The 27581-nt window shown below is 41.6% G+C and overlaps 3 protein-coding genes across 4 annotated transcripts; 2 read left to right on the forward strand and 1 right to left on the reverse strand.

The window, feature by feature from the left end:
• Window positions 1-641: 641 nt before the first annotated feature.
• Window positions 642-2002, forward strand: LOC115754000 (zinc finger protein STOP1 homolog). Its single transcript, XM_030692887.2, has one exon. It carries the CDS (start codon window positions 758-760, stop codon window positions 1853-1855), a length of 1098 nt encoding a protein of 365 aa, XP_030548747.1. The 5' UTR covers window positions 642-757; the 3' UTR covers window positions 1856-2002.
• A 12570-nt stretch (window positions 2003-14572) lies between these two features.
• Window positions 14573-20087, forward strand: LOC115753999 (aspartate aminotransferase, cytoplasmic). Its single transcript, XM_030692885.2, has 12 exons — window positions 14573-14721; window positions 15424-15495; window positions 16192-16253; window positions 16332-16415; window positions 16526-16625; window positions 16736-16856; window positions 17045-17208; window positions 17316-17453; window positions 17685-17806; window positions 18055-18149; window positions 19409-19529; window positions 19854-20087. Exons 1-12 carry the CDS (start codon window positions 14665-14667, stop codon window positions 19936-19938), a joined length of 1221 nt encoding a protein of 406 aa, XP_030548745.1. The 5' UTR covers window positions 14573-14664; the 3' UTR covers window positions 19939-20087.
• Window positions 20088-21257: 1170 nt separating this feature from the next.
• On the reverse strand, window positions 21258-27254 carry LOC115753996 (la protein 1). 2 transcript variants are annotated; one of them, XM_030692881.2, is made up of 10 exons: window positions 27082-27254; window positions 26875-26953; window positions 26572-26721; window positions 26042-26181; window positions 24584-24732; window positions 23165-23263; window positions 22640-23060; window positions 22206-22353; window positions 21650-21728; window positions 21258-21537 (listed from the first exon to the last, which is right to left on the reverse strand). In XM_030692881.2, exons 1-10 carry the CDS (start codon window positions 27130-27132, stop codon window positions 21441-21443), a joined length of 1413 nt encoding a protein of 470 aa, XP_030548741.1. In that variant the 5' UTR covers window positions 27133-27254; the 3' UTR covers window positions 21258-21440. The 2 variants fall into 2 exon arrangements, with proteins under 2 accessions (XP_030548741.1, XP_048133013.1); XM_048277056.1 differs by lacking the exons at window positions 26875-26953; window positions 27082-27254 and adding an exon at window positions 26849-26866.
• Window positions 27255-27581: the final 327 nt, after the last annotated feature.

Below are 27581 nucleotides of genomic sequence, written 5' to 3' on the forward strand. Positions count from 1 at the left end.
TTTCGTAGTATTAATCCTAAAAGTAATCATCCTATTGATATATTCTTCTACAAATTGCTGAAGTTCATGCCTCATCAATAAAACTAGTAGGGTTTTTTAAATATTTGCTTAAGAAAAGAATTGTTATCCCAAACTCAATGGCGTATTTTCTCTTACTAACTTCCCTTCCGATCGATTTTCCTTTCCGGAAGAAGGGATCATCATTAGTAGCCAGCAGCAAGCATTAACTAATTTGATATATATGCTAAATTGAATCTGATAACTATATTAAGGGTGGATTTATTTATCGAAAAATTAATGATTTGAAATTTTTTTTCTAAAAATAATCGCTTATATCATTTAGAAAAAATGAACAAATAAAAAGTATTTTCATCGTTCGAGAAGATATTTACTTAAATTGTTATATGTAAGTAAGACATTTTTACTAATTAATTATTTCAAGTAATATAAGTTATTAATTTTTTAAAAAGATATTTTGTAAATTATTAATTTTTTGGCGAAGCAAAGAAATCATTGAGCAGTTTCGCCGTCAGATGGCGTGCAACCTCACCTTTCCAAAGCCCTTTTGACACGTGTACGTTTCCTTGGTTTCCTTAGTCAACGCTTGGCCCTTGCTCGACTCGACTCGACTCGTCTCGTCTCGGCTCGCTCCGCCACAACAGAGCCAAGAAAAGTCTCCTTTCGTCGCTCTGCTCTCTCTATATCTTCCACTCCTCCGACGTTCACCGTCTCCGAACACGGTTCTAGTTCCACGGCGATGAACCACTCTACCTCCTCCGAAAGCCAGCCCTTCCCGCCGGAGCCTTCCGGCGCTGCCGGCGGATCCGTCCCCGTCGGCGATGGCGACCCTCGCGTCCCGCTCCTGAACCTCGCCTCCGTCGCCATCAGGATGGACTCGGTGCAGCAGTTCCTGTCGCAGTCCCTCAGCAGCAACACCCTCCTGAGCAAGGACCAGATGGACATGGTCTCCACGGAGATCGGGTCGGCGATTCACCAGATCATAGTCAACGGCGCCGCCCTGTTGGCCTGCTCTCAGAACCCTAGCTCAGATCCGGAGTCAGGGCGCTCGGATCCGAAGCTGCCGGTCCAAAGCCCCATGAACCCTCCAATGGCGAAGCTGCCGGACGTTGAATTGAAAGACGAGAAGGACGAGCTCGAGTCCGATTGCGAGATCGTGGAGCTCGACGCCGTCGAGCTTCTCGCTGAGCATGTCCACTTCTGCGACATTTGCGGGAAAGGGTTCAAGCGGGACGCGAACCTCAGGATGCACATGCGCGCGCACGGAAATCAGTTCAAGACGCCGGAGGCGCTGGCGAAGCCCGAGAAGTCCGTGGAAGTCGCTCGGAAGACCCGGTTCTCTTGCCCCTTCGAGGGGTGTAATCGGAACAAAGGGCACAAGAAGTTCCGGCCCCTGAAATCGGTGATCTGCGTGAAGAATCACTTCAAGAGGAGCCACTGCCCCAAGATGTACTCGTGCAACAGGTGCAATAAGAAGAGCTTCTCGGTGTTGGCCGATTTGAAGAGCCACTTGAAGCACTGCGGGGAGTCTAAGTGGAGGTGTTCCTGCGGGACTAGCTTCTCTAGAAAGGACAAGTTGTTTGGTCACATGGCTCTGTTCGAGGGTCACATGCCTGCGGTCGCCGCTGATGATGAGGAGAAGGCATCGGATGTTGTTGCTATGGAGGATGATGAAGATGAGGATGCCATGGTTAAGGACGAGGAGTTTGCCTCGAATTCGGCTGACAGTAGTTTCTTTGAGGGGTTGCTTGATGGGTTTGGATCGCTTGATAGCTACTCTTTTCAAGATGTCTTGAATGGGATGGGCAATGGTATGCGGGGGTTCCCCGGGGTATGACATTAATCCGATGGCCGGATTTATGTTTCGGAGGTGTACTTGCTGTGTTGTACACTTGATGTTTCTGTAATAATATGGAGGTTGATTCTGTCTCCGGCATCGTGTTTATCATCGTTTCCATTAATGATCATTGTGGGATTTGTACTTCCTGGTCGTCTCTTGATTTGCAGTGAAGTTTTCATCTTTACTTAGCTCGCCCTTCTAGAACTTGTGTTGATTGATTTAAGCAGGATGCCATAATTTTACTGGAGTGATTAGAAGTGCTGTGTCTGACCAAAAAAAAAAAAATGTGTGTCGTGCATAGCAGAATTCGCCGGTGTTCATCAAATAGGCAACCGGCCAAGTCCAGTCCCAAACAATCTCTTTGTAACGCGCTGTGTCTTATTCTCATCCATGTCTATATTGATTGAGGTGTTCATCTCGATCTGCATTTGCTGATGTGACTGGAGCTCCCAATATCCCCAGGATACGTTTTATATACGACCAGCTTTGCCCTCACTTGTCGCTTGACAGAGGCATTAGGTAATCAAACTTGAGTGGCTATCTGCAATGGTTATCAATTTTTTCTCCTGTAATAGTAGTGGCTGTGTATATTATGCGATCAAGCTGTTCGTTAAATTAGCTGTTGTTTGATCTGGAACCTCTCCATAAATGAGACAATCGGAACGAGAAAGGACATGCAACAATTTTGCACAGATTACTTGTATAGTTAGAAGTCGATCTGCTAAATATATCAAGCACATTCCTTAGTACTCCCTTTACATGTAAGTTGCATCTTACATGTGAATTTGGTTAATTTGAGGGTCAAGTCAGGTTTGGGCGTGCTCTTGTAGAATGACCGGTCGATCGTTTGGCTTTGCTAACCTTGGGATTCAATCCCCTGACTAGTGCCCCTCCTACTAATTAGCCGCCGGTCGGATCATAATATGGACATGCATTGTGTATTCAGCATGCTTCTCAAGAACTTTTCTAGTTAACCAAGTTTCTGGCCATTATGGTCTTTTCTGTGTTGAGACCGACTTTAGCGGGTATTGCAACTATTTGCAACTTATGGGTTGACTCTTCGTGTCGTGTCGATGAAATAGGTGATGGTTGCATGCAGTAAAGAACGCAGCCCAGTGAAGCTCAACTCGGATGGGTGTTCAAAGGACTTGAATTTTCCTTGTAGCGTGTGGATGTGTTAAATTCGAGTAAGTTGTGCAAGAGTGATGATTTTCTGTTGCTTTTTACTCATCCTTCGCACTTCGCATCACTCCAAGGTCACTGAAGCGGTGTAGAGCTTTGTTCAACGAGAAAAGTGGAAGGGCTTGTTACACATTGCTGTCTAGTTACTTGTACGTCGTCATTACAAGCTATAGTTGATGCTAGATAATTGCTTTGTGGCTGCCATAGGTCGAGACTGATGCACAATGGTTTTGGATTTCGCTTGCCCTGTAAGCTGGAAAATGGAAAAAGCAGGGTGCTAACCTCTTCTTAACATGTGGTTAATCTCTAGGGACCTGCAAGCTGCGTTTAGTTTATCTTTGATGATCTCATTGTTAGGAAGTGAACTACCATGTGCTGATAACCGTACTGACAGAAATTTAGAGTATTCGCTTTGCCAATTTCCGTACAGATGAGTACAAGGGCACGTATCTTCAACATGATTGTATGCAGGGATTAAATACTGCTTGGGCATCTATTATACTCATTTATGCAGGTATTTATACTATGAACCGGGAATGACTATCCAACTCATAAATTTGTGGAAGCAAAAGTTGGATGCTTTACATGAAAGAGGCTTGCAAAGATCTCTGTCACTCTCTCTCCATATGTACATGAACGTGGTATAGTTGAATAGTTCTGAATTACGCTGGACACTCAGCAGATTCCTGCTGAAGTCCCAACTTGGACCTCATTCTTAAGGTGGCGTCTGGCGCGATCGTTACTTTTGGCGATACTTGTTAAGACACGGGTCCTTGCTGCTTGTGGGTGCCTTGGTTTTAGTGTTTGATTGCGCCTTAGATTTTGTAGCCATTATATTCGTCTTCCATATACTTTAACTTTTCGAGCGCGCCTTTCTTTGCTGCTGATAGGTATCCCTGGTGACTGCCTTCATATCGTCTATGGAGCACGTTGGCAGCTTACATTCTCAGGGTTGAATGAGGAGCAAATTGCTGTCAGGGCAAGTGGATTCCATGTTTCGCTGTCGTCTGATGGGTAAGAGGGTCTCTTCTATTTCTCTTACAGACGAGGAATGGAGTCCGTTGTGCACAAGCTCTTGTCACTCCAACTCTGGGACCATCTTTCATACAGCATGTTAACGTTTATAAATGTTTACTGGGAGGTGTTCATCAGTTGTAGTCGTTTAAATGTTCTCGCAGAAGCTTCATGACTACTTTTTCGAGAAACGTTCGACCACGTTCGGTGCTTTAACTAGGAGGCGACATCGCTCTGCCGAAACGGATGAAGAAAATGGCTGCAAATGAATCCAGCAGCCAGCAGGAGAGGAGGGGAAGACAATGTTCGTGGGAATTACTGTAGATCTCCATCTCCAACCAACCTTGTTCTTACGGTTCTGTCTCATGGACGTGGGCCGTTGCTTCAATCCACCACAATTTCCTGCTCTTGAGCAAAATTGTGTTCGGAAGCTTCTTTCCATTAACGGCTTGTCAGCCCTTGCATTGCGACAGCAAATACAACGGGCGCACATGTGAAACGCATCACACGTTCAAATCGGATCGGACCAGAACATAAATAAGCAGATAAATGAGCCGATTCAGAATGTAGGAAAACTTACGTAAAATTTATATAAATCGCTACCATCATAAGAAATAGAATATGTGGGCTTCATCAGTAGACCTCACACGATGGTAACTCGATACATATAGACTCGGTCTGTGTAACAATTTCTCGCCCGGCACGTCGGTAGTTTGCCAAATAACATTTGCACATCACTTCAGATTAATGTTTTGATTAGCGTTCGTAATCCCACAGTAATTCTGTACAAATTTGGGGCATAATCCTGTGCTTTCTTCTCAAGGCCGAAGTGATTTCGATAAACTTAGCGGCGTGTCAAGTTGTCATCGGGTTGTACCCCGAAAAAATTGATAATGAACCTACATATACAGTGTGGGACATTATTTGGCAATTGACATAGAAGTGGAAAATACCATTTGATCTGAAAAATCACTTCCTTTTTGCATAGGACATACTTGGTTTGAGCTGCCTCACCATCTCATGGTTTATATAACTCATCAACCGAATTATTTTCAGAAATAGAAGCCGAAGCTTATGAGCAACCCCTTATGCAACAATAGATGAATCTTTCATGCATATTTAGATTCCTTTTGTTTTGTGGACAATGTTTTTCAAGAAGTTGTTTTTCACGAAAATGACAATATTTTTTGATTTCTATTGAGACTTGAAAATGAATTGAAAAATATTTTACGTCATGGAGGAAAATCTAATTTGATTTTTTGCTTTGTCGCTTGGCTGGAAATTGCTGAGTTGACGTAGATCGTTCCACGTGCTACTGCCGGCTCAAACTTGAATAATTTTTGTAAGTTTTAAAAGTAAAAATCTATTTTATAGTTTTTAAATTTTAACTTTTATTTTTTTTTTCTTTTCTAACTTTTTTCTTTTTTCTTCTTACTGGCCAACAAGTGAGCTCGAGCTTGCCGGCGCAGATCTGTGGTCGGCAACCAGCCGAGAAGAAGGGAAAAAAGATAAAAGATAAAAGAAAAAGAGTAAAACCTTGTTGAGAAGAAAAGGAATGTGGACGAGTGCAAGGGAAAAGATAAGGGAAAATGATTTCTTTTTTTAGGATCCGTTTATTTCACAGAATATATATTCCAGCGTTTGGTTCACGGAAAATAACTAATGAAGGAAAATATTTTTTATCCACGAAAAAACACTTTCAAAAGTGAAGAAAATAATTCCTTCTTTTTGAAGAGAAGACATTTTCCCTCATCTTTCCTCATCTACATAAATGTTTGGTGGAAAATATCATCCTTAGTTAGTTTATTTTCTATGAACCAAACGCCGAAAAATTTGAATTTTTTTTTCTTGAAAGTTATTTTCAGCAAAACAAACAGGGTATTAGTCGAAACCAAGTATCTCGCGTTACATAATGCACGTTTGAGTGGTTAGATTATCTAGTTTTACCCATTCATATGTTGGCTTAGATGATTACGGATCTTGTTGCTCTTTTAGCAATCTCGGGGTTTAAGCGCGGATGAGAGCTCTTTTATAAGAATGAAATATTGGATTTACCAGATCGGTGCAGCGAAGAGAGGTGTCAATAGGGTAATTAACCTACTTTTTTTAACTCACTTTTATATACTTGGGTTATGTATTATAAAATGGGTCAAATATGGGTCTAAGATTATAACGCCTATTGAGTTTTAATAGATTTTGGCTTAATCCATTTTTGATCCATGGACTATAACTTTCAAACCGCTGCTACTGTCGCCGCCGCCCACCACCTCAGCCTGCCTCATCATTGCCTGCCCACTACCGATGCCGCCGCCTGCCTCCGTTGCCCGCCGCCGCCCGCCACCTCGGCCTGCCTCATCATTGCCTGCCCACTACCGATGCCGCCGCCTGCCTCCGTTGCCTGCCGCCGCCTACCCGCCCTACCCCCAGGGCTTGAAAACCCCCCTGCAACGCCACTAGTGAGCTCTTCAGATCTGGCTCAGCTGATTCCATCCACTAGTCCACCTCTCTCCCTTTCTTCAATCTTCTTCCATAGACTCTCTCTCTCCGTGAAACACAGTCCGTCGTTGCTCCGTTTCTTCTCCAACAGAGCGTGAGGTTACCTGTGGAAAGGATCAGAGAAATGGAGAACAGGGAGGAGACGAAGAAGACGACCCTCAAGCCCAAATCAAGACTACCGCCAAGGAGAGGTCAGATCAAAGTCAAGATTCTCAAGTTACTCGCGGATCAGATCATCAAGCTCGCGAAGATGGTTGTGCATATGCTGAGGAAAGCATGTTGTTATGGTCGCAAGTTTGACTCTGTAGAGCCCCTTGAAGACACGTAGCCTCCCTCCGCACGTTGCTCGCACCATTTTTCAGGAGTGTGCCAATGGATTGGTGCATGATTTTCCTTGTTCAATTTTTTTTTTCTTTTCTTTTGTATAGTGGATCAGAATTTTTTTCTTCACGTGTATCTCGATTTCTTCCTTGATATGGGATAAGAAGAAAATCGACTAATCCAGAAGCAGAGCATGGCTCATCTCTCTCTCTCGACTTGATATCCAATGGCGGCAGGTCCCTCTGATAAGATGATGCAGAGGTCGCGCGCCTCGACTCCTGTTATGGGGAGAGAGAATTGGTTGGTGCTCGAGCTGTATTCATGGCGGTGAAGCTGAGCAGCGTGGGCAGCAGTGGTGAGGGCGAGCCCATGGTGGTTGAGCGTGGTTGGTGGGAGTAAAGCCTTGTTTGGTAGTGTGTGGTGGTGGACGGTCCCGGTGAGGCGGGCCGGCAGGGGTGGCGGTGGAGAAGGGCGGAAGGCGTCAATATGGATTGGGTCATGTATGGATTAGGTGGGGTATGTATCACTGAATTTTCATTGTATGGATATAGGTCAAAATGGATTAAATGTGTTAATATGGGTCGGATCATATTCAACCCGACCCGACCTACCTATTTGACACCTTTAGCAGGAAGACCATGCTTGTTCACTTGTCGCTGTAAGTTAAGTAACATCGACATGCGGCATGTGACATGACACGCCGATAAATCATTTCTAAAAAATGGAGAATTTCGACACGTTAGGACATATTGTATATTAAATATATTTTTGTATATATACATGATAAATTATGATGTATACATAAAAATATCAACGGTGAGTTTCTTCTTCTTCCGTTAGAGATTCTCAATTAGTTTTTTTTTTTTTTTTTGCTAGCTGGGTATATTAATTTTGGGTTAGTTGGATATATGACTTAATCACATATTTTTTGGATAAATTCACACTTTGACCCCTAATTTATTGATAATACTTAAAATTGACCCGTGCACATCGAAATAGCGTGTCAAAATATTGGACTTGCGTGTTGCTAGTCTGTCTAGGGTGCTAATTATGTGTTGATCGCATGTCGAAGAGTGTCGGACATGATACGGAGGCTTCCGGCGAGTGTCGGTGCTTCTTAAATTTTAAGCGAACACTCGGATCATGTACATACGAGTCAACTTTGCACGTGGGGACAAAATAATTACACAATTGTACACATATATGCATCTAATTAAATAATCGTGTACAATCTGTCATTTTTTTTTATGTCATTTTAATATATTCAGCACAATTTTTGCAAAATAGTGAGCATAATTTTATTTTATTTTTCAGAATAATTTCAGCATTAGCTCTTTTCAATTTTGTTGCACCAATTTTAAGGAAAGGATAGTTTAATAAGGAGGAGAACATGGAGGCATCGAACGACTTAAAAGCGAACAGAAAATAGAGGGAAGGAGCCCACGGACAACGAGCCTCCCTTACCGTCGCTGTCGGTATTTATGTAACTTCTACACAACGATGGCTTCCTAGTTCCTTGTCTGGTTCCAAGTTTCGAAACTCCGATCCGCGCTCGCACTTCTACGTAGACCGATCTTGCTTCCATGGCCTTTGTGACATTGGGTGGATTGCGAAACTTACAAAGAAGAAAGAAGAAGGGGAAGAATGGCGCGCTCCTTCAGCATCCGATGGTGTTATGCTGATGTACAACTGTGAAGATCAGAGACCGCTAACATTCAAAAAAAATTAGATATAGTGGGCTCACTTTCAAAACCTGCGATGTCCCTGAAAAATGGCGAAGCCGATGAAATCCTGCAGATCGAATCCTGCCCTTTTGCTCTTGTTTTCCCTCTTCTTGAGCAAGGATCTGGTAAATCTCTCTAAACCTCTCAGTCTCATTCTCTAATGTCTCTGCATCAATTCCTTCTCTTCGTCGCCGATGTCGATCCCTCCCTCCCGCGTGATCCTGACCCTTCAACTCTCCACCCGTTGGAGCGAGCGGTTCTGATGAGTGGGTTTGAAGCCCCGACCGTTCCGATGAATGGCTGCGAACATGTTGGGTCGGTGAAAGCCGGCTATACTTTGTGTCGCTCCAAGATTATTGCGGTTCAGCTGTTGCCTTGGTTCTGTCCGACGGTTGGGGTGGCGGTAAGGAGCGAACGGATTCGCTTGGAATATCTGGCCACGTCTGTATTTTCATTCTTGGCTGTGCCATGCAAAAGCTCTGATCTTGGGTTCTCCGTTTTGAGCAAATTGTTCAAGTTTAATCTTCAAAACAGTTGCTCTGAAATATTCCGCCAACGCAAAACCATCGGCATTACCATCGGCATTCTCTTGCATGTTTGGGTGTCGCTGTCAGACAGCGTTGGATAGTATTTTTATACTGTAGCACATGTTTCTAGAGCGAAGATAGCTTAAGACATCAGATTTTGGGAAGATTTTGTAGAAAAACATCAGATGATGACGACATCATATTTTTTCTGTTACTCTCGTTCTGGGCAAACTTGTTACTCGTCTTGGGCAAACTTGTTATGTTTTCACTCATGTTTTATGACTTTTGATGTGTAATTATCCACAATTAGTGTCAATATACGGAAATATACACACAAAAAAAACAGCTTATTATTTTGTTGAGGAGCAACTTTTTGAGTTTGTTTTCCACCAACACAGAACAGTCGAAAGATTGAAGGATTTTATAGGCTACACCCTTGCTGTTAAACCATCTCAAATTCAATATGATAATGCTGGTCAAGTTTTATTTAGAGATGGCGAGGCTCGAGTCAGTCCCGTGGTAGCTTTGTACATGGTGTCATATGATCCCCTACCTGTGGAATTGTAGTTGCTGAAATTCCAGGGATGCATCACATGCTAATGATCGAGAACTTAAGCCATTTTCAACACAGAATCTCTCAGTTTGGTGCTTTAAAAGTGCTTCAAAGGGATTTTTAATCAACTTTCTCGGTCTAAGGGTGAATTTTGAGGTTTCTTGTTTTTGGTCGGTGCAGATGAGTTTCTAGTTATATTCACGCAAGCTGTCGGATTTAAAGTAGTCAAAGAATTGCGAAAGTGTCACGATCTGATTCTGCTAGATTTGGAAAAACATATGCTCAATCTTTTGGTTTGTCAAAATAGTACTAGGAACAACATTAGCCCAATCATTTGCACACATTTTTCCCCCCATAATTGTATGGATAAAACTTCTGTACTTAATAGCAGTTCGTCACTTTAGTCTGTAATGTAACATAGGCAGCTGTTTAAGGAGAAGATAATCGTTATCATTAACCAAAGAGAGATTACAAAGTTATAAGCAAACCCTATAGACATAAAAGACTATTTTGCCCTCACTTGAATATTTCCTAACACTCCCCCTCAAGTTGGGATGTAAATATCAAATAGTCCCAACTTGTTACAAAGAAAACTCACTCGACTCCCCCTTAGTGATTTAGTAAAGATATCCGCTAATTGGTCCTCCGTCCTTGTATGTTGAAGAATGATCTCCCCTTTCTGAACTTTTTCCCGTACAAAGTGACAATCAACCTCAATGTGTTTGGTTCGCTCATGGAAGACAGGATTATTAGCAATGTGAATAGCCGATTGATTATCACAATGTAATACGGATGGATCTGATGTTGACAAACCAATTTTCGATAGCAACATCCTCAACCAGAGCAACTCACATGTCACATTTGCCATAGCTCTATATTCTGCTTCAAGACTTGATCGGGAAACTACATGTTGTTTCTTGCTTTTCCAGGCAACTAAATTACCTCCAAGGAACACACAATAACCCGATGTAGATCTTCTATCAGTAGGACATCCAGCCCAATCTGCATCGAAAAAACCCGTAGTGTTCGGATGTCCATAGTTCTTGAAAAGTAGTCCTTTACCCGGCGCTCCCTTCAAGTACTTGATAATCCGAAGCACGGCATCCCAGTGAGTAGTACGAGGAGAACTCAAGAACCGACTAAGCGCACTAACAGCAAAGGATATATCGGGTCTTGTGACAGTGAGATAGTTCAACTTTCCCACTAATCTCCGATACTTTCCCGGATCATGTAATAGTTCTCCATGTTGCGCGTCAAGTTTCACATTTGGTTCCATAGGACTATCTACCGGCTTTGCTCCAAGAAATCCAACTTCATCAAGAATATCAAGTACATATTTTCGTTGTGATAAATTGATACCTACATGTGAATAGGCAACTTCAATACCTAGAAAATATCGTAGGCGTCCCGGATCCTTAGTGCTGAATTACGTATGCAGAAGCTGCTTAAGCCGTTGAATACCATCCGAATCGCTACCGGTAATGATAATATCATCCACGTCTACCACCAAAAGAATACAACCAGCCGAGGAGATGGAACTAAACACCGAATGATCTACTTGACATCGTTTCAATCCAAACTTGATAACAGCATCACCGAATCTACCAAACCAAGCACGAGGAGATTGTTTGAGTCCATACAAGGCTTTATGTAAGCGACATACCAAATTCTCCCCCTGAGCAACGAATCCAGGTGGTTGCTCCATGTACACTTCCTCGGTCAAATCACCATGGAGAAAGGCATTTTTCACATCTAAGCGATGAAGAAGCCAACCAAAACGAGCAGCCAGGGAAATAAAGACACGAACAGATGGAATTTTGGCAACAGGTGAAAAAGTGTCGTCATAGTCAACACCATATGTCCGAGTATATCCCTTTGCAACTAATCTAGCCTTCAAACGATCAAGAGTGCCATCGGGATGTACCTTAATGGTGAAAACCCAACGACAACCAACAGTTTGCTTACCTGCGGGTAGGGGAACGTGTTGCCAGGTATGGTTGTCAATGAGCGCTTTCATTTCGTCCTCCATGGCTTGTCGCTATCCAGGATGAGCAAGGGCTTCAACAACACTACTAGGCAAAGAAATAGAGGACAAGGACGAGACAAAGATAGAGAAACTCGGAGACAAACGATCATATGATAAGAAATTTGAAACTGGATGACGAGTACGAAGACAATAAGAAAGACTAGAAGAAGGAGAATAACGATCCACGGGACGGCCAACACAAGAACGTGTACCTTTTCGAGAAGCGATGGGCAAATTAGGATCAGAGGATGGTGCAGCAAGCGATGAGGGAACAGATGAATCATGTGTTGGAGAAGTTCGTACCACTGGAGTGAGAGCTGTACCACGTCGGTGATAGGTGCGGTCGACAAACCGAAATCCCGTGGACGGTTCCGAAGGAAGTGGTGTGGAAGGGTCGCAAGTGGGTCGCGAGTGGGCGCGAGTGGTTGCGAGTCTCTCCACAGTGGTGTGGGAGGGTCGCGAGTGGGTGAACAGGGCTATGGAGGGTCGCAAGTCTCTCTACCGATGATGAGAGAGTGCCGATGAATGAATCTGTGGTGGAGGAGGATGGCGATGGCAAGAGCGACGGTGGTTTTTCTGTGTCGTGATTACACCGACGGCAAGAGCGACGGTGGTTTTTCTGGCTCTGATACCATGTTTAAGGAGAAGATAATCGTTATCATTAACCAAAGAGAGATTACAAAGTTATAAGCAAACCCTATAGACATAAAAGACTATTTTGCCCTCACTTGAATATTTCCTAACAGCAGCAAAGGCAAGAAGTATTCAGTACTGTGTTCTTGAATCAAGTAATGTTAAAGTTTCTTAATACGGTCCCGTCTCTATTTCTCAAAAAGCCATATGGTACTTGCATCTTCCAAAATTGCTCAAAGTACGTAACTTGTGCCATACGACGGTCACAAGATTGCAGAGAACAAGTGGAACACATAAAAATCTATGCATTCAACAGTGGTTTCCTGCATCCGCTAGTGAAATTTTGCTGTGCAATCTGCCATGGAACCAAGTCCTTCAGAAGAATTCTGATTGCGAGATCGTGGAGCTCGATGCTGGCGAGCTCCTCGCCTAGCATGTACACTTCTGCGAAGCCCGAGAAGTGAGTGGAAGCCTCTCAGGAGACCAGTTCTCTTGCCCCTTCGAGGGGTGTAATCGGAACAAAGGGCACAAGAAGTTCCGGCCCCTGAAATTGGTGATCTGCGTGAAGAATAACTTCTAGAGGAGCCACTGCCCCAAGATGTACTCGTGCAACAGGTGCAATAAAAAGAGCTTCTCAGTGTTGGCCGATTTGAAGGGCCACTTGGAGCATTGTGGGGAGTCTAAGTGGAGGTGTTCCTGCGGGACTAGCTTCTCTACGAATGACAAGTTGTTTGGACACATGGCTCTGTTCGAGGGTCACATGCCTGCGGTTGCTGCTGATGATGAGGGGAAGGCATCGGATGTAGTTGCTATGGAGGGTGATGAAGATGAGGATTCCATGGTTAAGGACAATGAGTTCGCCTCGAATTCGGTTTGGATAGCTTGATAGCTACTCTTTGCAAGATGTCTTGACTGGGATGGGCAATGGTATGCAGGGGTTCCCCAGGGTATGACATTAATCCGATGGATGAATTTACGTTTCTGAGGTGTACTTTCTTCGTTGTACACTCGATGTTTCTGTAATAATATTGAGGTTGATTCTGTTTCCGTTTTTGTGTGCGCTGCGCTGTCTTATCCTCATCTGTGACTATTGATTGAGGTGTTCATCTTGATCTGCATTTGGGGATGTGCCTGGAGCTCCCAGTATCCCGGTTTATGTGTTATGCGACTAGCTTTGCCTCACTCGGCGCTTGACCGAGACACTGGGTAATCAAACTTGAGTAGCTATCTGCAATTGTTAGCAGTTTTTCCTCCTGTAATAGTATAGCTGTGCATGTTATGGGAAGATGTTCATTAAATTAGCTGTCGTTTGATCTGGAATCTCAGACAATCCGCGTGATTATGTCCTTTCTCTAGCTGTCTGAAAGTTCTATCGTTTGTCAGCATGGGGCTGTCATTTGTCAAGCAGCAATTTTGCACAGCTTACTTGTATAGTACGAAATCGATCTGGTAAATAGATCAAGCCCATTGCTAAGTACTCCCTTTACGTGTAAGTTGCGTCTTACAGGTGAAATTTGGTTAATTAGTGGGTTGAGTGGGGCTTGGGCGTGATCTGGTAAATATATCAAGCACAGCTCTTGTAGAAGTCTGAGGTTTGGCTCTGCTAATCTTGGTCCTCAGAAGCCTTTCCCAGGCTTGCTCATTACTTGAAAAACAAGAACCTTCATGTGTCAATTTGGGGTTCGGTCGACCTGCCACGCTGGCTAGAGCTGTGATTTCTTGAATGATGATTGAGATTTCACTGAGAAGGTATCAAGTGGGTATCGGTACCGGCCGGTCCGGCACCATCCCTTTACACGACTTGCTTCGAAAAAGGAGCCTATTATTTACGACTTATGGGTTGACGTGTCGTGTCGTGTCGATGAAATCGGTGATGGTTGCACACCGTAAAGATCCCAGCCTAGCGAAGCTTAACACGGACGGGTGTTCAGAGGACTTGAATTTTCCTTGCAGCGTTTAAGCATTCGTTTTTTTTTTTTTTTTTTTTGGCCGAAAGTTTTACCGTTAGTTTTTTTTTTCGGTCGAAAGTTTTACCATTAGTTCAGAAGGAAGAAAAGTATAGTTTTTTTTGTTTTTTGGGTGGGGCGGTGGGCCCGGTGGGGTCGGTAGGAAGAAAATTTGTAGTTGAATGAGGAGACTGAGAGCATGTAGTCATCGAACAAATAAAAAGCGAACAGAAAACAGGGGGAAGGACGAAGGAGCCCACAGATAAAAAGAGTAACCGTCACCATCAGTATTTATATATGTCGTCATCACCACCTTCACACCAACGATCGCTCTGGTTCCAAGCTTCGAAGTCGAGTCACTCATCGTAGACCGATCTTGCTCCCATGGCCGATTCCGTCTTCCATCACGTCGTTCGCGCTCCCGAAGATCCTATCCTCGGGGTAATTTACTCTCTCTCTCTCTCTCTGCGTGATCTGGATGTGCGTCTGGGTCTCTGGCCGAGGAAGTGACGTCGCGAGTGGTCGCGATGAGGATGTTCTCGGCGCTGTCTGATGCGATCTGATGTTTTTTCTTTCTTTTTTTTGGTGGTACTCTCTTGTCTACATACGATAGTTTGATCTCCATTTTCAATGTCTTTGTGTCTGTCTTGTCTGGTTGTGGATTGCCTTTTATGCTCAAGGAGACTGGAGGTATTTAAGTTCGGTCGTGATGTTTTTGACTGCAGCTTTTTGAGCGTGCTTTATTTGTCTCCAGCGAAGCTCTTAATAATTCGGTTGGAAAAATGGATCGTGAAGTCGTTGAAATGTTTTGATTTGTGAGGTGCCATGGTGTTTGTAGAGACTATTTGTCGACGGATCGCTTCTTTTTGCGGGCTGCATAAGATGTTTGACTGATTGCAAAGAGTTGTTCATGCCGTTGTTGGGTTTTAATCGAAATAAGCGAGTCGACTGCACTGAGGAGCTGCTTCAATTTCTTCATTTTTGGAGTTGTCTTGTCTTATGGACGTTATACGCCACGCTTTGAGATTTTGTTTCTCAACCCAGTTCTGTTGCTAGGCTTTCTTACGTCAATGTTTCTTTCCTAGACTTGTTTTGTCGTGTACATCTTGATAGTGAAAGCTTTGGTCTGTTGTGCTTAAACAGGTGACTGTTGCATATAACAAAGATCCTAGTCCAGTCAAGTTGAATTTGGGTGTTGGTGCCTACCGTACAGAGGTAAACTATCTCTGATCTAAAATGGTATCGTGTGTCTATGTTGAACTTAAGACATTTGAGAGTGCAACTTAGATACCCAGTGCATGTTCTTCCTGGGGATGGATGCTCCCCCTTTTCTCTCTGCTCGTGATCACATGAGGAAAATTTTATGCCACAGAGCAATAGCTCATCGAAATGCTTCTTTCAGAAAAATTTTGATTGCAGAATTTTGAAAAATATTGGATGATATTAATATATCACAAAAAGTTAGTGGTGGCGATTGTCAGCAATCCACGCTAGAGTCTGCTTAGGTTCTCATGCACAGAAACGGATAGGTTTTGCTTCAGCATGATAATGGATGAATTCATATTGCTGCTGGATTATTTGTGATCTATTGTTGGGATTGTAATCTCAAAATCAATCTTGTAAGGTTTCTAACAAGAAGATGGATTTTTCTTTTTTTTCTTTCTTTTTTGCCTTTCTGAGGTGAAAAGATGGATCTTTGTGCTGGTTATCCACCTGCATAAGTACCTATGAGGTTCCATTTCAGATTCCTCTGAAGTTGCAATAGTTGTGAAATGTTTACCTGGCCTCAGGGTTGACTTAGTACACAGCAAGTTGTTCTTCTTAGTAAGGAAAATATATTGTCAGAAAGACTATATGTTTCCTATCCTGATGAAAGCTTCTCTCTTAGCTGTGTATTCATGTGAATGACAGGAAGGAAAACCTCTTGTCCTCAGTGTAGTCAGACAGGCAGAGCAGTCTCTTGTTAATGATGCGTGAGTTGTCTACTTTTATATTTGTTATCTGTAATTGAATTTAGGATTACCATTGTGATTCATTTATCATAAATTCAGATCACGGGTGAAGGAATATCTTCCAATTGTTGGATTGGCAGAGTTCAATAAATTGAGTGCAAAGCTCATCCTTGGTGCTGACTGGTAGAAGAGTTCACTTAGCATGATATGTTTGGCGTAATTTAATCATTTGACTAAACTATCATCTTAGTTTCACCTCCTCTGTGTGTTGCATCTTTTGTGCTATTGAATAGCCCTGCTATTCAGGAGAACAGGGTCACCACTGTGCAGTGCTTGTCAGGTACAGGTTCACTGAGAGTTGGTGGTGAGTTTTTGGCGAGGCATTACCATGAGGTATAGCACTATTTTTTATTCATTTATCCATTTTGCACGAAATCAAAATAACTAGATTATACACTTGCTTGAGATCCGTCTGTAAAAGCATTTCCTTGGTTTTTGTGCAGCGCACAATATACATTCCCAAACCAACTTGGGGGAACCACCCAAAAGTTTTTACTCTGGCTGGATTATCTGTAAAAGACTATCGATATTACGATCCTGCAACACGTGGACTTGATTTCCAAGGTTAGTTTTTTTTTTTTTTTTTTTTGGTAAGGATTTCCAAGGTTAGTGTGTAGCTAGCCTATTATTAAGCTCTCCTCAGTATATACATGTATATTTGCAGGCAGGTATGCACGTTTGATTGTTTTGTTGATTTCATGATGAATTTTTTCTATTTAGACCATAACAATCTAGTCTCTAATGTGTTACAGGTCTGCTAGAAGATCTTGGATCTGCCCCATCTGGAGCAGTTGTCCTACTACATGCCTGTGCTCATAACCCGACTGGTGTTGACCCAACAGTTGAACAATGGGAGCAGATAAGGCAGTTGATAAGATCAAAAAAGTTGTTACCTTTCTTTGACAGTGCCTATCAGGTGGGTTGTCCAACCAATTGATAAAGTTAGGATAGATACATTGTTTCATATGAAACAACTGAAGAAATTCTTATCTTGGTTTAAAATTTTCTCTCTTGAAACCCTAGGGTTTTGCCAGCGGAAGTCTTGATGCTGATGCACAACCTGTTCGTATGTTTGTGGCTGATGGTGGTGAGTGCCTGCTAGCACAAAGCTACGCCAAAAACATGGGACTCTATGGAGAGCGTGTTGGAGCCCTAAGCATTGTATGAGCTCTCTGTTCTTTTTCAACTATAGAAAACTGACTCAAAAGCATGTTTCATTCCCATTAGATAATCTATTTGAAAGTTTGCTTCAGTTGCTTCAATTTCACTTTATAATGTAGCTCACCTCCATGTGAGCGAAAATGACAGAATGACATTCATTTCCATGTCTCTATTTGAGTCGAATATTACTGCTGGTCCTGATTATGTTTGACCTCCCATTTTCATCTATAGGTATGCAAAACATCTGATGTTGCTGGCAGAGTCGAGAGTCAACTGAAACTCGTAATTCGGCCTATGTATTCTAATCCTCCTATTCATGGAGCCTCTATTGTTGCCACAATCCTCAGGGACAAGTAAGGAGTTGAGCTTTGTGCTGACACTGCAAGTGCCGTGCCGTAACTTATATTTCAGAAATTCTTTACATACTCAAAAGAAGTTGACCAATTTACTTCTCTAACCACTGATCTCTCTTGATTTTTCTTTCTACCCTGGTGGCTTGTGCTAAATTATAGTTCCTCACGTGTTTGTCTTTATTTTTTTATTTTTTTGGTGGTAACTAGGAATATAGTTTCACTCAAATTTGTGCACCTCATATATGCAGGGACATGTACAATGAATGGACTATTGAATTGAAGGCAATGGCTGACCGCATTATAAGCATGCGTCATCAACTTTTTGAAGCCTTGAAGGCCAGAGGTGGGTGCTCTTTTGATGTTTTACATTTGCTGAATTGAACTTGATCAGCTTTGTTGATGTATTGTTGTTTAGCTGAATACTATTTACTGTTTGGTTTTGTCAGTTGTTGCCCATCTATGTGAATTGCATTGCAGTTCTTCAATAGAACTAAATCTATTATGTCAAAATATTGAGTCAGCAAAACCTGGGATGTCTCCCTCCTTGTCTATCCTTTCCCCCTGAATGTGCACGACACGTCATGCATTCTGGCGGCCCAGCAAGGTCGCGTATCATGAATTTTGAGTGAGGCAAATGTCTGCACTAAAGTCGTGATTTTCTTTTACTATGATATACTTTTTTGGGCGGGTTCACTTTGAATATCTTTGCCCTATTTAACTACAAACTCACTCATACTACAACTATTATTTGTTGCTCTTGCTTGCGAGAGGAAAAAAATACTGATGCAATCAGATTATTCAACTTACCAAATGTGACAAGTTTTCACTACATCTTCATTATATAGTTTTATGCAAATTTCACAGTAAAATGCTTATATTTCAAGAGTTTAGATTTAGGGATATTATCTTGTCATTTCATTGCATCTACCGCCAGAATCTCTGAGCAATATGCAAATTTCACAGTAAAATGCTTATATTTCAAGAGTTTAGATTTAGGGATATTATCTTGTCATTTCATTGCATCTACCGCCAGAATCTCTGAGCAATGCTCCTGCATTTACAAATATAGCTTCTCATATCTTTGGTTGTTGATGAGGTTGCATTAGGGCTAAAATTGCCTGGTTTTCCTCAACTCTTTGTTATATAGTTTTATGCAAATTTCATAGTAAAATGCTTATATTTCAAGAGTTTAGATTTAGGGATATTTTCTTGTCATTTCATTGCATCTACCGCCAGAATCTCTGAGCAATGCTTCTGCATTTACAAATATAGGTTCTCATATCTTTGGTTGTTGATGAGGTTGCAGTAGGGGCTAAAATTGCCTGGTTTTCCTCAACTCTTTAAGAGTGAGCTGGTTGGATGAAAAAGGTTGTACGGTGACTCTAACCAACCACATACGAAATAGTTTAGAATTATTGCACCCAAAGAAGCTTAAAATGTGTAGTTCCTAATTACGCAGTCTGAACCATTTTAAATATGTTTGAGCCTGCCTGTGAGTCAGGTATACGCATGACATTGAGTGCATTTCACCATCTTTTTTGGCATTTCTGCCCTCTACAAGGCTGAAAGGTTCTCCGGTTACCTTTTTTTCCTCTTTTATAGGCACTCCTGGTGACTGGAGTCACATTATCAAGCAGATTGGCATGTTTACTTTCACCGGATTGAACTCGGAGCAAGTTGCATATATGACCCGAGAATATCATATCTATATGACATCGGACGGGTAACGAATTCTATACACTTTTGGCTGGCTTCTCTTATATTCGACTAATCATTCCACTGTGCACGAGAGTTACTTTGAGACCATTATACCATCATAATTCCATACTCTCAGCTTTTCTGGCACCTCCCATCGTAAGAGCATTCTCATGTTTTCTTGAGCTGTGTACCCTTATTCCACTAGTGCTTCCTATGAAAGCTTCTTTGATTATAACAACTGAGTAACAATTAAACTACGCTTTCAACGTAAAACCCAACAATAGAACATGATTAGTGTGGATATATGAAATCCATTTTTCTCATAGTTTATCTCATATTAAACATGCAGGAGAATCAGCATGGCAGGTCTGAGCTCGAGGACAGTTCCTCATCTGGCGGATGCCATTCATGCGGCTGTTACTCGTGCTTCCTAAATACTCACAAGTATATCCTTCTTGTAAGCATGCACGTCCTCGACCATGACGTGATTAGTTCATTACAATTTTGTTGACTCCTGCTTGCATCTGGTTTGAATAATCTGAAATTGACAAGTCAGGCGTTTGAAACATTATTCTTTTGAGCTCAGGACCCAAATTTAAAGACTAAGTTTTGTTAGAATAGTAAGCATTCCCCATAAAATTTGTTGAGAATAAATGAGATGCGAGGCCAAGTTGTTGGTTGTGCATCCATTGTCTTTTCTATTCGATCAGTTCCAAGGTTAGAATCGCGCCAATCAAGGGTTTCCTACTCGCTGGGAGGGCAAACCAGGAATAGGATTATCTCAGCCACTGCGAATTGTGCTCTGGTTTTCTTGCTTTTAGCCGGTACTTTCGGGTTGACTGAAAGAAACATCAAATCATCCACTTTTTAGCCGGTAAAGCAAAACAAAACAACTTTGTTTTCATATGTTCAGCGAGAGCTTTGTCCTTATGGACAAACCCAACAACATGAACAGACAAGCGACGACCTCTCATGACTTCCACAATATATTTTATTGAGGACGCGAGGCATTACATCTAAAATAGAACATTTCAAGCATTGGCAACATATCCGTAGATTCACTGCATAGGGAGTTTGGCATAGAACGAACGACCAGAAGCAAGTCTTAAGCAAAGTGAATTGACTATGACTCGCAAGTACAGAGAGGAGAAGAAATGGTTTTATGGAGGAGCACACCGGACAAGCCAAAGACTAAGGCTGCATTTGGTCCTCGAGATTTCTGGTCGGGATAAGATTGGATAGGATAGGATAACAAATCTAGGGATTTGGCCATATCCTATCCATCATTTGGTGAACTACGGATTGAAAGTCGGATATTCTCATATCCTATCCTATCATGTATTTGGTAGAAAGCGTATATCAATATAAAGAACATATATACCCTACGTGATGCTCATGAAATATTCCGATCTTATTACTATAAAAATAATGTTCTCATACACAAAAAAAAACTTGAAAATATACATATTTTATTAGATTTTCAAACCTCTTTGCAAAAAAAAAAATGAAAATAGAAACAAATGAGACAAAAAAGTTAGCTTTTATATGACGGATAAGAGAAATCCTATCCGACCTTATCCTACCCCCTCCCCTAGGATTTTTTTATCCGGGTTATATCCCCCTATATCCGACATTATACTACCCGGGACACCTACCAAACACGGGATAGGATAAAACATATCCTATCCTGAGTTTTATACGGACGACCAAACGCAGCCTAAATGCTTTCATTACCTCGAAGATAGACACCAAGAAGCATATTAAAAGCTTAATAAACCCTGATTCCCTCAGTGAAAGAGTACAAGAGATACAGGCATTCATGTACAGTCCTCGGCAAGACTAACTTGGCAACAAAAGAAGACAGATTGCTGGGAGGATCCAAGCAATTCTACAAAACCTGTCCCAAAATTGATTAAAAAGTTTGGGCCTTCTACTTTCATCGGCCTACCTTCTGAGATTTGTTTGCACGACCAAAGCCGGAGTCATTCCCCCTCGAGCGAGGGTGCTTCCCACCTCTAAAATGTCTTTCTCCTCTGAGAGAAAAAAAGTTTCATCGTTACGAGACAGACAGACAGAGAGAATGTTAAGACACGTGAACAAAATACATATGAGGTGACTGATCAACCGTGCGGGGTGCATACTAACCTTCCTCGTGCCCCTCTAGTATCCCGAAATTTATCCTGGCCACCACGAAGTAGGCCCCAGTACTCCTTTTCCGCCTCACCTGCCAGAATGACATTAGCAGATCAAATAAACATCATGCAAAACCTCGTGACTTACTGCAGTTTCACCCACATATGTGAAAGTTCCATGTCAGAAAAAGCTCAAGATCTGATGAAAACGAAAGAACTGAGACCTAATAGACTTGCAAAAAATTAGATCAATTGTGCAGATTCTAACAACTCAGACATATATCAGTTAAACAAAGCTTAAATCTAACCACAAGAAGAAGATTATATAACAAAGACCCATCAACTTCACAATTCCTACTGCTGAAATTACTATTGTTATACTTCCCATAGGGCAATACTCTGAGTCTTAAAACTGCAGAGGGGTACTTTAAATAAAAGCTTACTTACATTTTCATCAATAGAAAACTAAATAGAAACTCAACATGGTGAGCGGCCAAATGCATCCAACAGAATACTCTCATCAAAGGGAGAAACAAGAAGCACTAAGTTAAAAGAAAGTCAATATCTACCTGTAACAGGTTCCAATGTGGCAATATAGTTTTTAATCAAAATACCCCCTTCTTCAGCAAGAACTGCCGCAGCACGAGCTTTTTGAGCTGCTTCAGGTTCTTCAAACCGTATGTGACCAGAAATATCTCCCATCTTGAAGTCAACAAACTTCAGAAACCCACAGAAAACCATTAAAAGTAGTTAGATAAACAGAATAATATATCTACTACATCTGGCAACAAAAGAAATACTTCTGTTCAAGGAGCCACTAACTAGACAAGCAAAGCATGATCAAGCCACTGGCCTTTGCATTGTGAAGAAAGAAAAGGAAGGATGCTGTTAGCTTAAAGGGTAATTGGAAAGTTCAGGCAATAATTTCTTTCCATACATCACTTCAGAAGCAAATCAGCGCATCTCCACAAACCAGAAAGAATTAGAGAAATGAGCGAAGTACCTTAACAGTGCCAAACTTCCCAAAGACACTCTTCAGATCCTCACGCATTACCACATTCATGTCCTTTTTATAGGATGTGGAAGATCTCCCCTTCTCTCCATCCTTATGTGAGGCACCCTCAGCAGACTGCTCTCCACTTTCACGCTCCTTTTCGCTACTCTCTGGACCATTATTTGCATCTTCTGTTGTATCTTTCAGCCCAGCATCAGCATCAACATTTTCTGATGCTGTCTGATCAGCTTCAGCATTGATATTCTCTGAAGAATCTTTAGACCCGTCAACATTTGGATCTTTAGACTCATCAACATTTGACCCATCTATGTTATCACTTGCTGCTGGCTCATGAGTACCGTTTTCCTCAGCAGAACCTCCATCTCCAACGCGCTTCAATGTGAATGCAACAAGTAAGCCTTTCGGGTAGCTGCAAACATAAGAGAGTAGACGTCATCATGCTGAATGTATCTGAAGAAAGTAGGAAATAAAAAACACAAGCGTAACCTCTCCAATCAAGAGGCAATGCCTTACTCTGGCTGTGGATCTGAATTATTCTTGTGATTTGAACTCATGGGAGGAGCATTCTCGAACTCTTCCATCATTTTTGCTCTTTCAGCATCAAAATCCTTCCTGAAGGGCGCACAGGCATTACTCATACATACAACAACATAACGTTATCCACAAACCCAGCACTATCAATTCAACAGATCCCTTAACACCACAAGACACAGGAAGAGGTGCTAACAGCTACAGAAGAGGATTTGCCAGTCAAATTGAACATTACGGTACAACTGCCAGCTCCTAGACCCTCAACTGTATCAAGCTAATGTCTCTTCTAGCAACTACAGTTTTACTAACACAGTTTACCAAATGTAGAAAGTCTCTTTTTTCCAGCAAGTGGTTTGACAAACGATGTTGAAGTGTGGGTAGGGTGCGGGAAGCCAGTATCTAGTCACTCCTCAAAACTCAGGACTACGATACTCCAACACCAAACACAAGTAAACTGGTGAAAATGCTACGAAAATGCTCTGGTGAAATATGTAAAGCACAATTATAGCACAAATACTCAAATCTCCTCAGCTCAACTTCACAATGTTACTAGTAATTAGTCACTCATAAAAAGATCTCCCGAAATCTAACACCAAACAAGTAAAGTGGCGAAAATCTTATGAAAATCCTCTCCAAGCGAAGAATTTAAAGCACAATGATACCACAACCATCAATCTCATTAGCAGAAATTCATTTGAGTGTAATGAGAATGACAGTGCTGTGTATCTTTTGGCAAAGTGCCCAAAATAGTGCAACCATACATGAAGAAACTTCAAAGTTTAAAAACTAATTGGAGCTTTTTAAAACCCATGAGTCGGCTTCGTAAATAAGGAACAGACTTCTGTGTGTAGATTATGCGAATGGCATAGGTCGATTCCTCACACCACCAAGTACAAACCATTTCATGCTTAGGCCACCCACGAGGGCTTTGACTCGGGTCTAACCTGGTTCATGAAATTAGTGAGTTATTTCATGGCTCGGGATATCAACTTAAAGCGGGCTTCCTTGTCATAAAATATAATTGGAGCTTTTATACTCTAGCTGAAAACTAGAATGAAAGGTTGTAGTAGAGGAAATTGAGAGCCATTAGTGTCAAGTCAAACAGCACATAGAGCTCGACAGGTTTATCACAAAGATCAACCCTTAGGTATTTTTTCTGACATAGCTATTAAGAAAACACAATATAAAACAGCTCCACAGATAGTAAAGTTACAGTAAACTAAGCACTTGCATGTCATTGCTTGGTCCATCAAACACCATTCTCATAATGAGGAAGTAGGTAAAGTTAAAGCTTACCCTATCATTACACAATCCAATTGCATGGAACTTGTAAATAGCGCAAAGGTAAGCACAGATCACAAAAGTAAATTCCATCTGAGATGATGACAGAAAACAACTTACTTTGGTTTTAGTTCTAATTCAACTCCTGCATAAACCAAACCCTCATTCAAAACCCTCTCAGCATCTTCCTGGGTTGAAAATTCAACCAAAGCTGTGCCACAAAATACCCTTTTGTCTGCCACATGGCGAGGTAGCCTCACACTATTAACCTGAAAGAGAGGGACTCAGAACCACGTCCACATTCACAAATTGAAAAAGGAAGGGCACTAAAGGAGATAAAAAAAGGGGAAAAGGTAAACCATTGTAAGGCACCATAAGTTTTTTTCTTGAAGATCTAAATTCTAGATTTCGCCTCACTACGTCTCAAGAGATGGAAGATCTAAAACAGAACTTCATTCACAGAACTAGTCAGGTTGGAACATCGATTCACCACATAGGCATAATGGTGATTTGGTAATCATCTAGCACATGCATAAAAGCAAATTTCGCACAAATTTCGAACAGCACGCTGAAGCGCAAAAGCAAGACAAGGTGATGGCTTTTCGCCTCTATGATGTCTAGGCGAGGTGCCTTCAACGAGCCACACGCATTTCTTCACTAAGCCATCAGGCTCATGAGGCACCAGGTGCTCGCCTAATGCAAATTGTGGGTTATGGAAACCCCAGGGAGTCTTTCTTTTGAATGAAATCTACCCTCCTATTTCAAAACATAGACAGAAAAGAGACCCAAAAAAGTAATTTTCTAGAATGAAGTGATTCTTAAAATCTAGAAGAAATTTGTTTTTGACCTTGTTTTCTTCTAAGTTGTATGAGATTATGTTTGGGTTACTTTTCATTCCATCCCTACGACTAAGTGCAGAGTTTTCTTGCACCGCATTTATTTACACTTTTTATATAGTTCAAAATTTAAATATATTTTCTTGCGAAGATTAGATGCTCAAAAGTTTTGCTCAGTTGCCTCGCTTTGCTTGGGTGTGCGTTTTTTTTTGGCCTCATCTTAAGCATTTTAGGGTGCCAGCACCTTAAGGGTGCTTTCGCCTTTGACTACACTGACCTCTATAAGACAATACAAAATTTTAGTTCCTAAATTGTTTACCCATCCTAACCGACAGAATTGACCAAGTCAAACTTCCCAATAATAACCACAGAAGCGCACAAGCTGTTCAAGTTATTCCTTAATATAATTGACTATAATTTACCAACGAAAACAGCTTTCCACGTGCTTATGGAAAAGAGAGGATAAACATGCTGCTCTAGCAAAAATCTATATGTCCTAGCACCTTGCTTTTCCAACCAATCAAAACAAAAAGGGGAACCAGATAATCACCGTAAATAATCAAATAGGATCATGAAGACACTCCTTAATTGACCAACACATTTGAATGAATCTGGTAGAATGAGTATACATAAAACTCAGGAATGCGAATCTACCTATCACAGATGGGAACCATGACAAGGGATGAGAAATGCTAAACTTGCAAAAGAGATGCAAACAGAGAAGTAGGAAGGCTGTCATCACCTTCGCAAATTGAGTGAAAAAGGATTCCACATTTTCCAGCTTTACATTGTACTCTAGCGGTGATGCAGCAATGGTTCTTGTATCTAGTTGCTCAATCACCTCTTCAGCTTTCAATTCAGTGGTCCTACCAACTCTCTTCCCTGAGAGATTAAGAGAACATAAATAACAGAAAATGGGCAATACCCTAGTATCACAAAAAGGTTCTATGTGATCCTATGCTTACTGAGGTCATTAATTCCATCTCCACAAAGTAATTTTTAATTTCCTCATTAGTCAGTATGTAGGATCACAATCAAACCTTCTATTCTCCTCCCAATATCAACATGCACACTCAAGCTACTAAAACCTAGGGAAAGATATTCAAGAACTCATCATAGCACTATCTCGTTGACAATCTTACACACTGAAAGAAAACCCCACCCCCCCCCGCCCCCCACCCCAAAAAAAAAAAAAACCATTATAATCAAAGGGTTAAATTGTAATGAACAGAGAGTATCTCGCAGACGTATAAACTACGCAGAGAAACTCACCATCTTCAGAAAGTTTAAGCAAATCAGAATTCCGAAGGACATCAGCCACTGCCTTCACTGTTTCCTCCGGTATCTCCTCAGGCTTCAGATTCTCCAATCCAAGATGGTTTCTCATCCGCGTGAACGAGCAAATCAACGCTAAGCTGACCACTGCAGCACAGTTAAGCTCCACAACACAAACAAGGAAAGAACTTCCAACTCATCGAAACTCACCAAAACTCGCGGACAACATAAACTAGAACTGAATATGAAAAGGAAAACGGCGTAAACATACAACCAGAGAATGCAAGAAGCAGAGGATACTCCCATCTTCGCTCTCGCTGATCGTCTTCTTGAGAAAATTGTCCCTCGGAAGATTACTATCGCTGAAATAGAACTCCACCTGCGTATTCCAGCACATGTTAGTAGGGTTTTGAACAAAGTGAATCGCCTTCAAACCCAAAAGACGTAATCTATAGGAAATGGGCAAAAAATTATGAGCGTGAGACACTTCGAGGAGTTCGTGAGAACCTGGCGATGGACTCTTTTAGCTGTTTCTTCGTCCAGCGACGGTGACGCCATTGATTTTTCTCTGCTTTGCGTGATCGGAGGAAGAATGGTAAGAGAGTTTGTCGGTGGGGTTTTAGACACAGAAGAGAGCGACCCTGACAGATATGAATCGCTTCTTTGTTAGGGTTTTAGGGAAAGAGGGGAGGAGAAGAGAGGGGCTTTTAAACCGGGTTCACTTCCGAACTGATTGTAGATCCGGTTCGGTTCTCCAAATACCGGTTCGTTTTGGAATGATCTTCTTTGGACAAAAAAGCAAATAAAGGAAAGGGTCAATGCCATGAAAAATTTCAACTTAGTACATTTGTAATAAATTTATTTCAAATTAATTTTTTAATCATCAAAAACTCCAAACTGTTACACATGTGATAAATTTGCCCCCAAACTAATTTTTTTATCACAAAAAATCCCAAAGTGATATATTTATTACAAATTTACCCTAAACTAATAAAGTCCATTAAGCG

Source organism: Rhodamnia argentea, chromosome 4 (assembly GCF_020921035.1).
Source record: "Rhodamnia argentea isolate NSW1041297 chromosome 4, ASM2092103v1, whole genome shotgun sequence".
Taxonomy (NCBI): Eukaryota; Viridiplantae; Streptophyta; class Magnoliopsida; order Myrtales; family Myrtaceae; genus Rhodamnia; species Rhodamnia argentea.

What these genes read in the sequence shown, in the direction of transcription:
- LOC115753999 (XM_030692885.2), top strand. Translation starts at nt 14,665, where the DNA reads ATGGCCGATTCCGTCTTCCATCACGTCGTTCGCGCTCCCGAAGATCCT. An exon ending in TGGCGAGGCATTACCATGAG is followed by an intron (nt 16,626 to 16,735) that starts GTATAGCACTAT and finishes GTTTTTGTGCAG; the next exon opens with CGCACAATATACATTCCCAA. An exon ending in GCCACAATCCTCAGGGACAA is followed by an intron (nt 17,807 to 18,054) that starts GTAAGGAGTTGA and finishes TCATATATGCAG; the next exon opens with GGACATGTACAATGAATGGA.
- LOC115754000 (XM_030692887.2), top strand. Translation starts at nt 758, where the DNA reads ATGAACCACTCTACCTCCTCCGAAAGCCAGCCCTTCCCGCCGGAGCCT.
- LOC115753996 (XM_030692881.2), bottom strand. Translation starts at nt 27,132, where the DNA reads ATGGCGTCACCGTCGCTGGACGAAGAAACAGCTAAAAGAGTCCATCGC. An exon ending in GCTTAAACTTTCTGAAGATG is followed by an intron (nt 26,182 to 26,571) that starts GTGAGTTTCTCT and finishes TTAATCTCTCAG; the next exon opens with GGAAGAGAGTTGGTAGGACC. An exon ending in TTTTCACTCAATTTGCGAAG is followed by an intron (nt 24,733 to 26,041) that starts GTGATGACAGCC and finishes CCTCTCTTTCAG; the next exon opens with GTTAATAGTGTGAGGCTACC.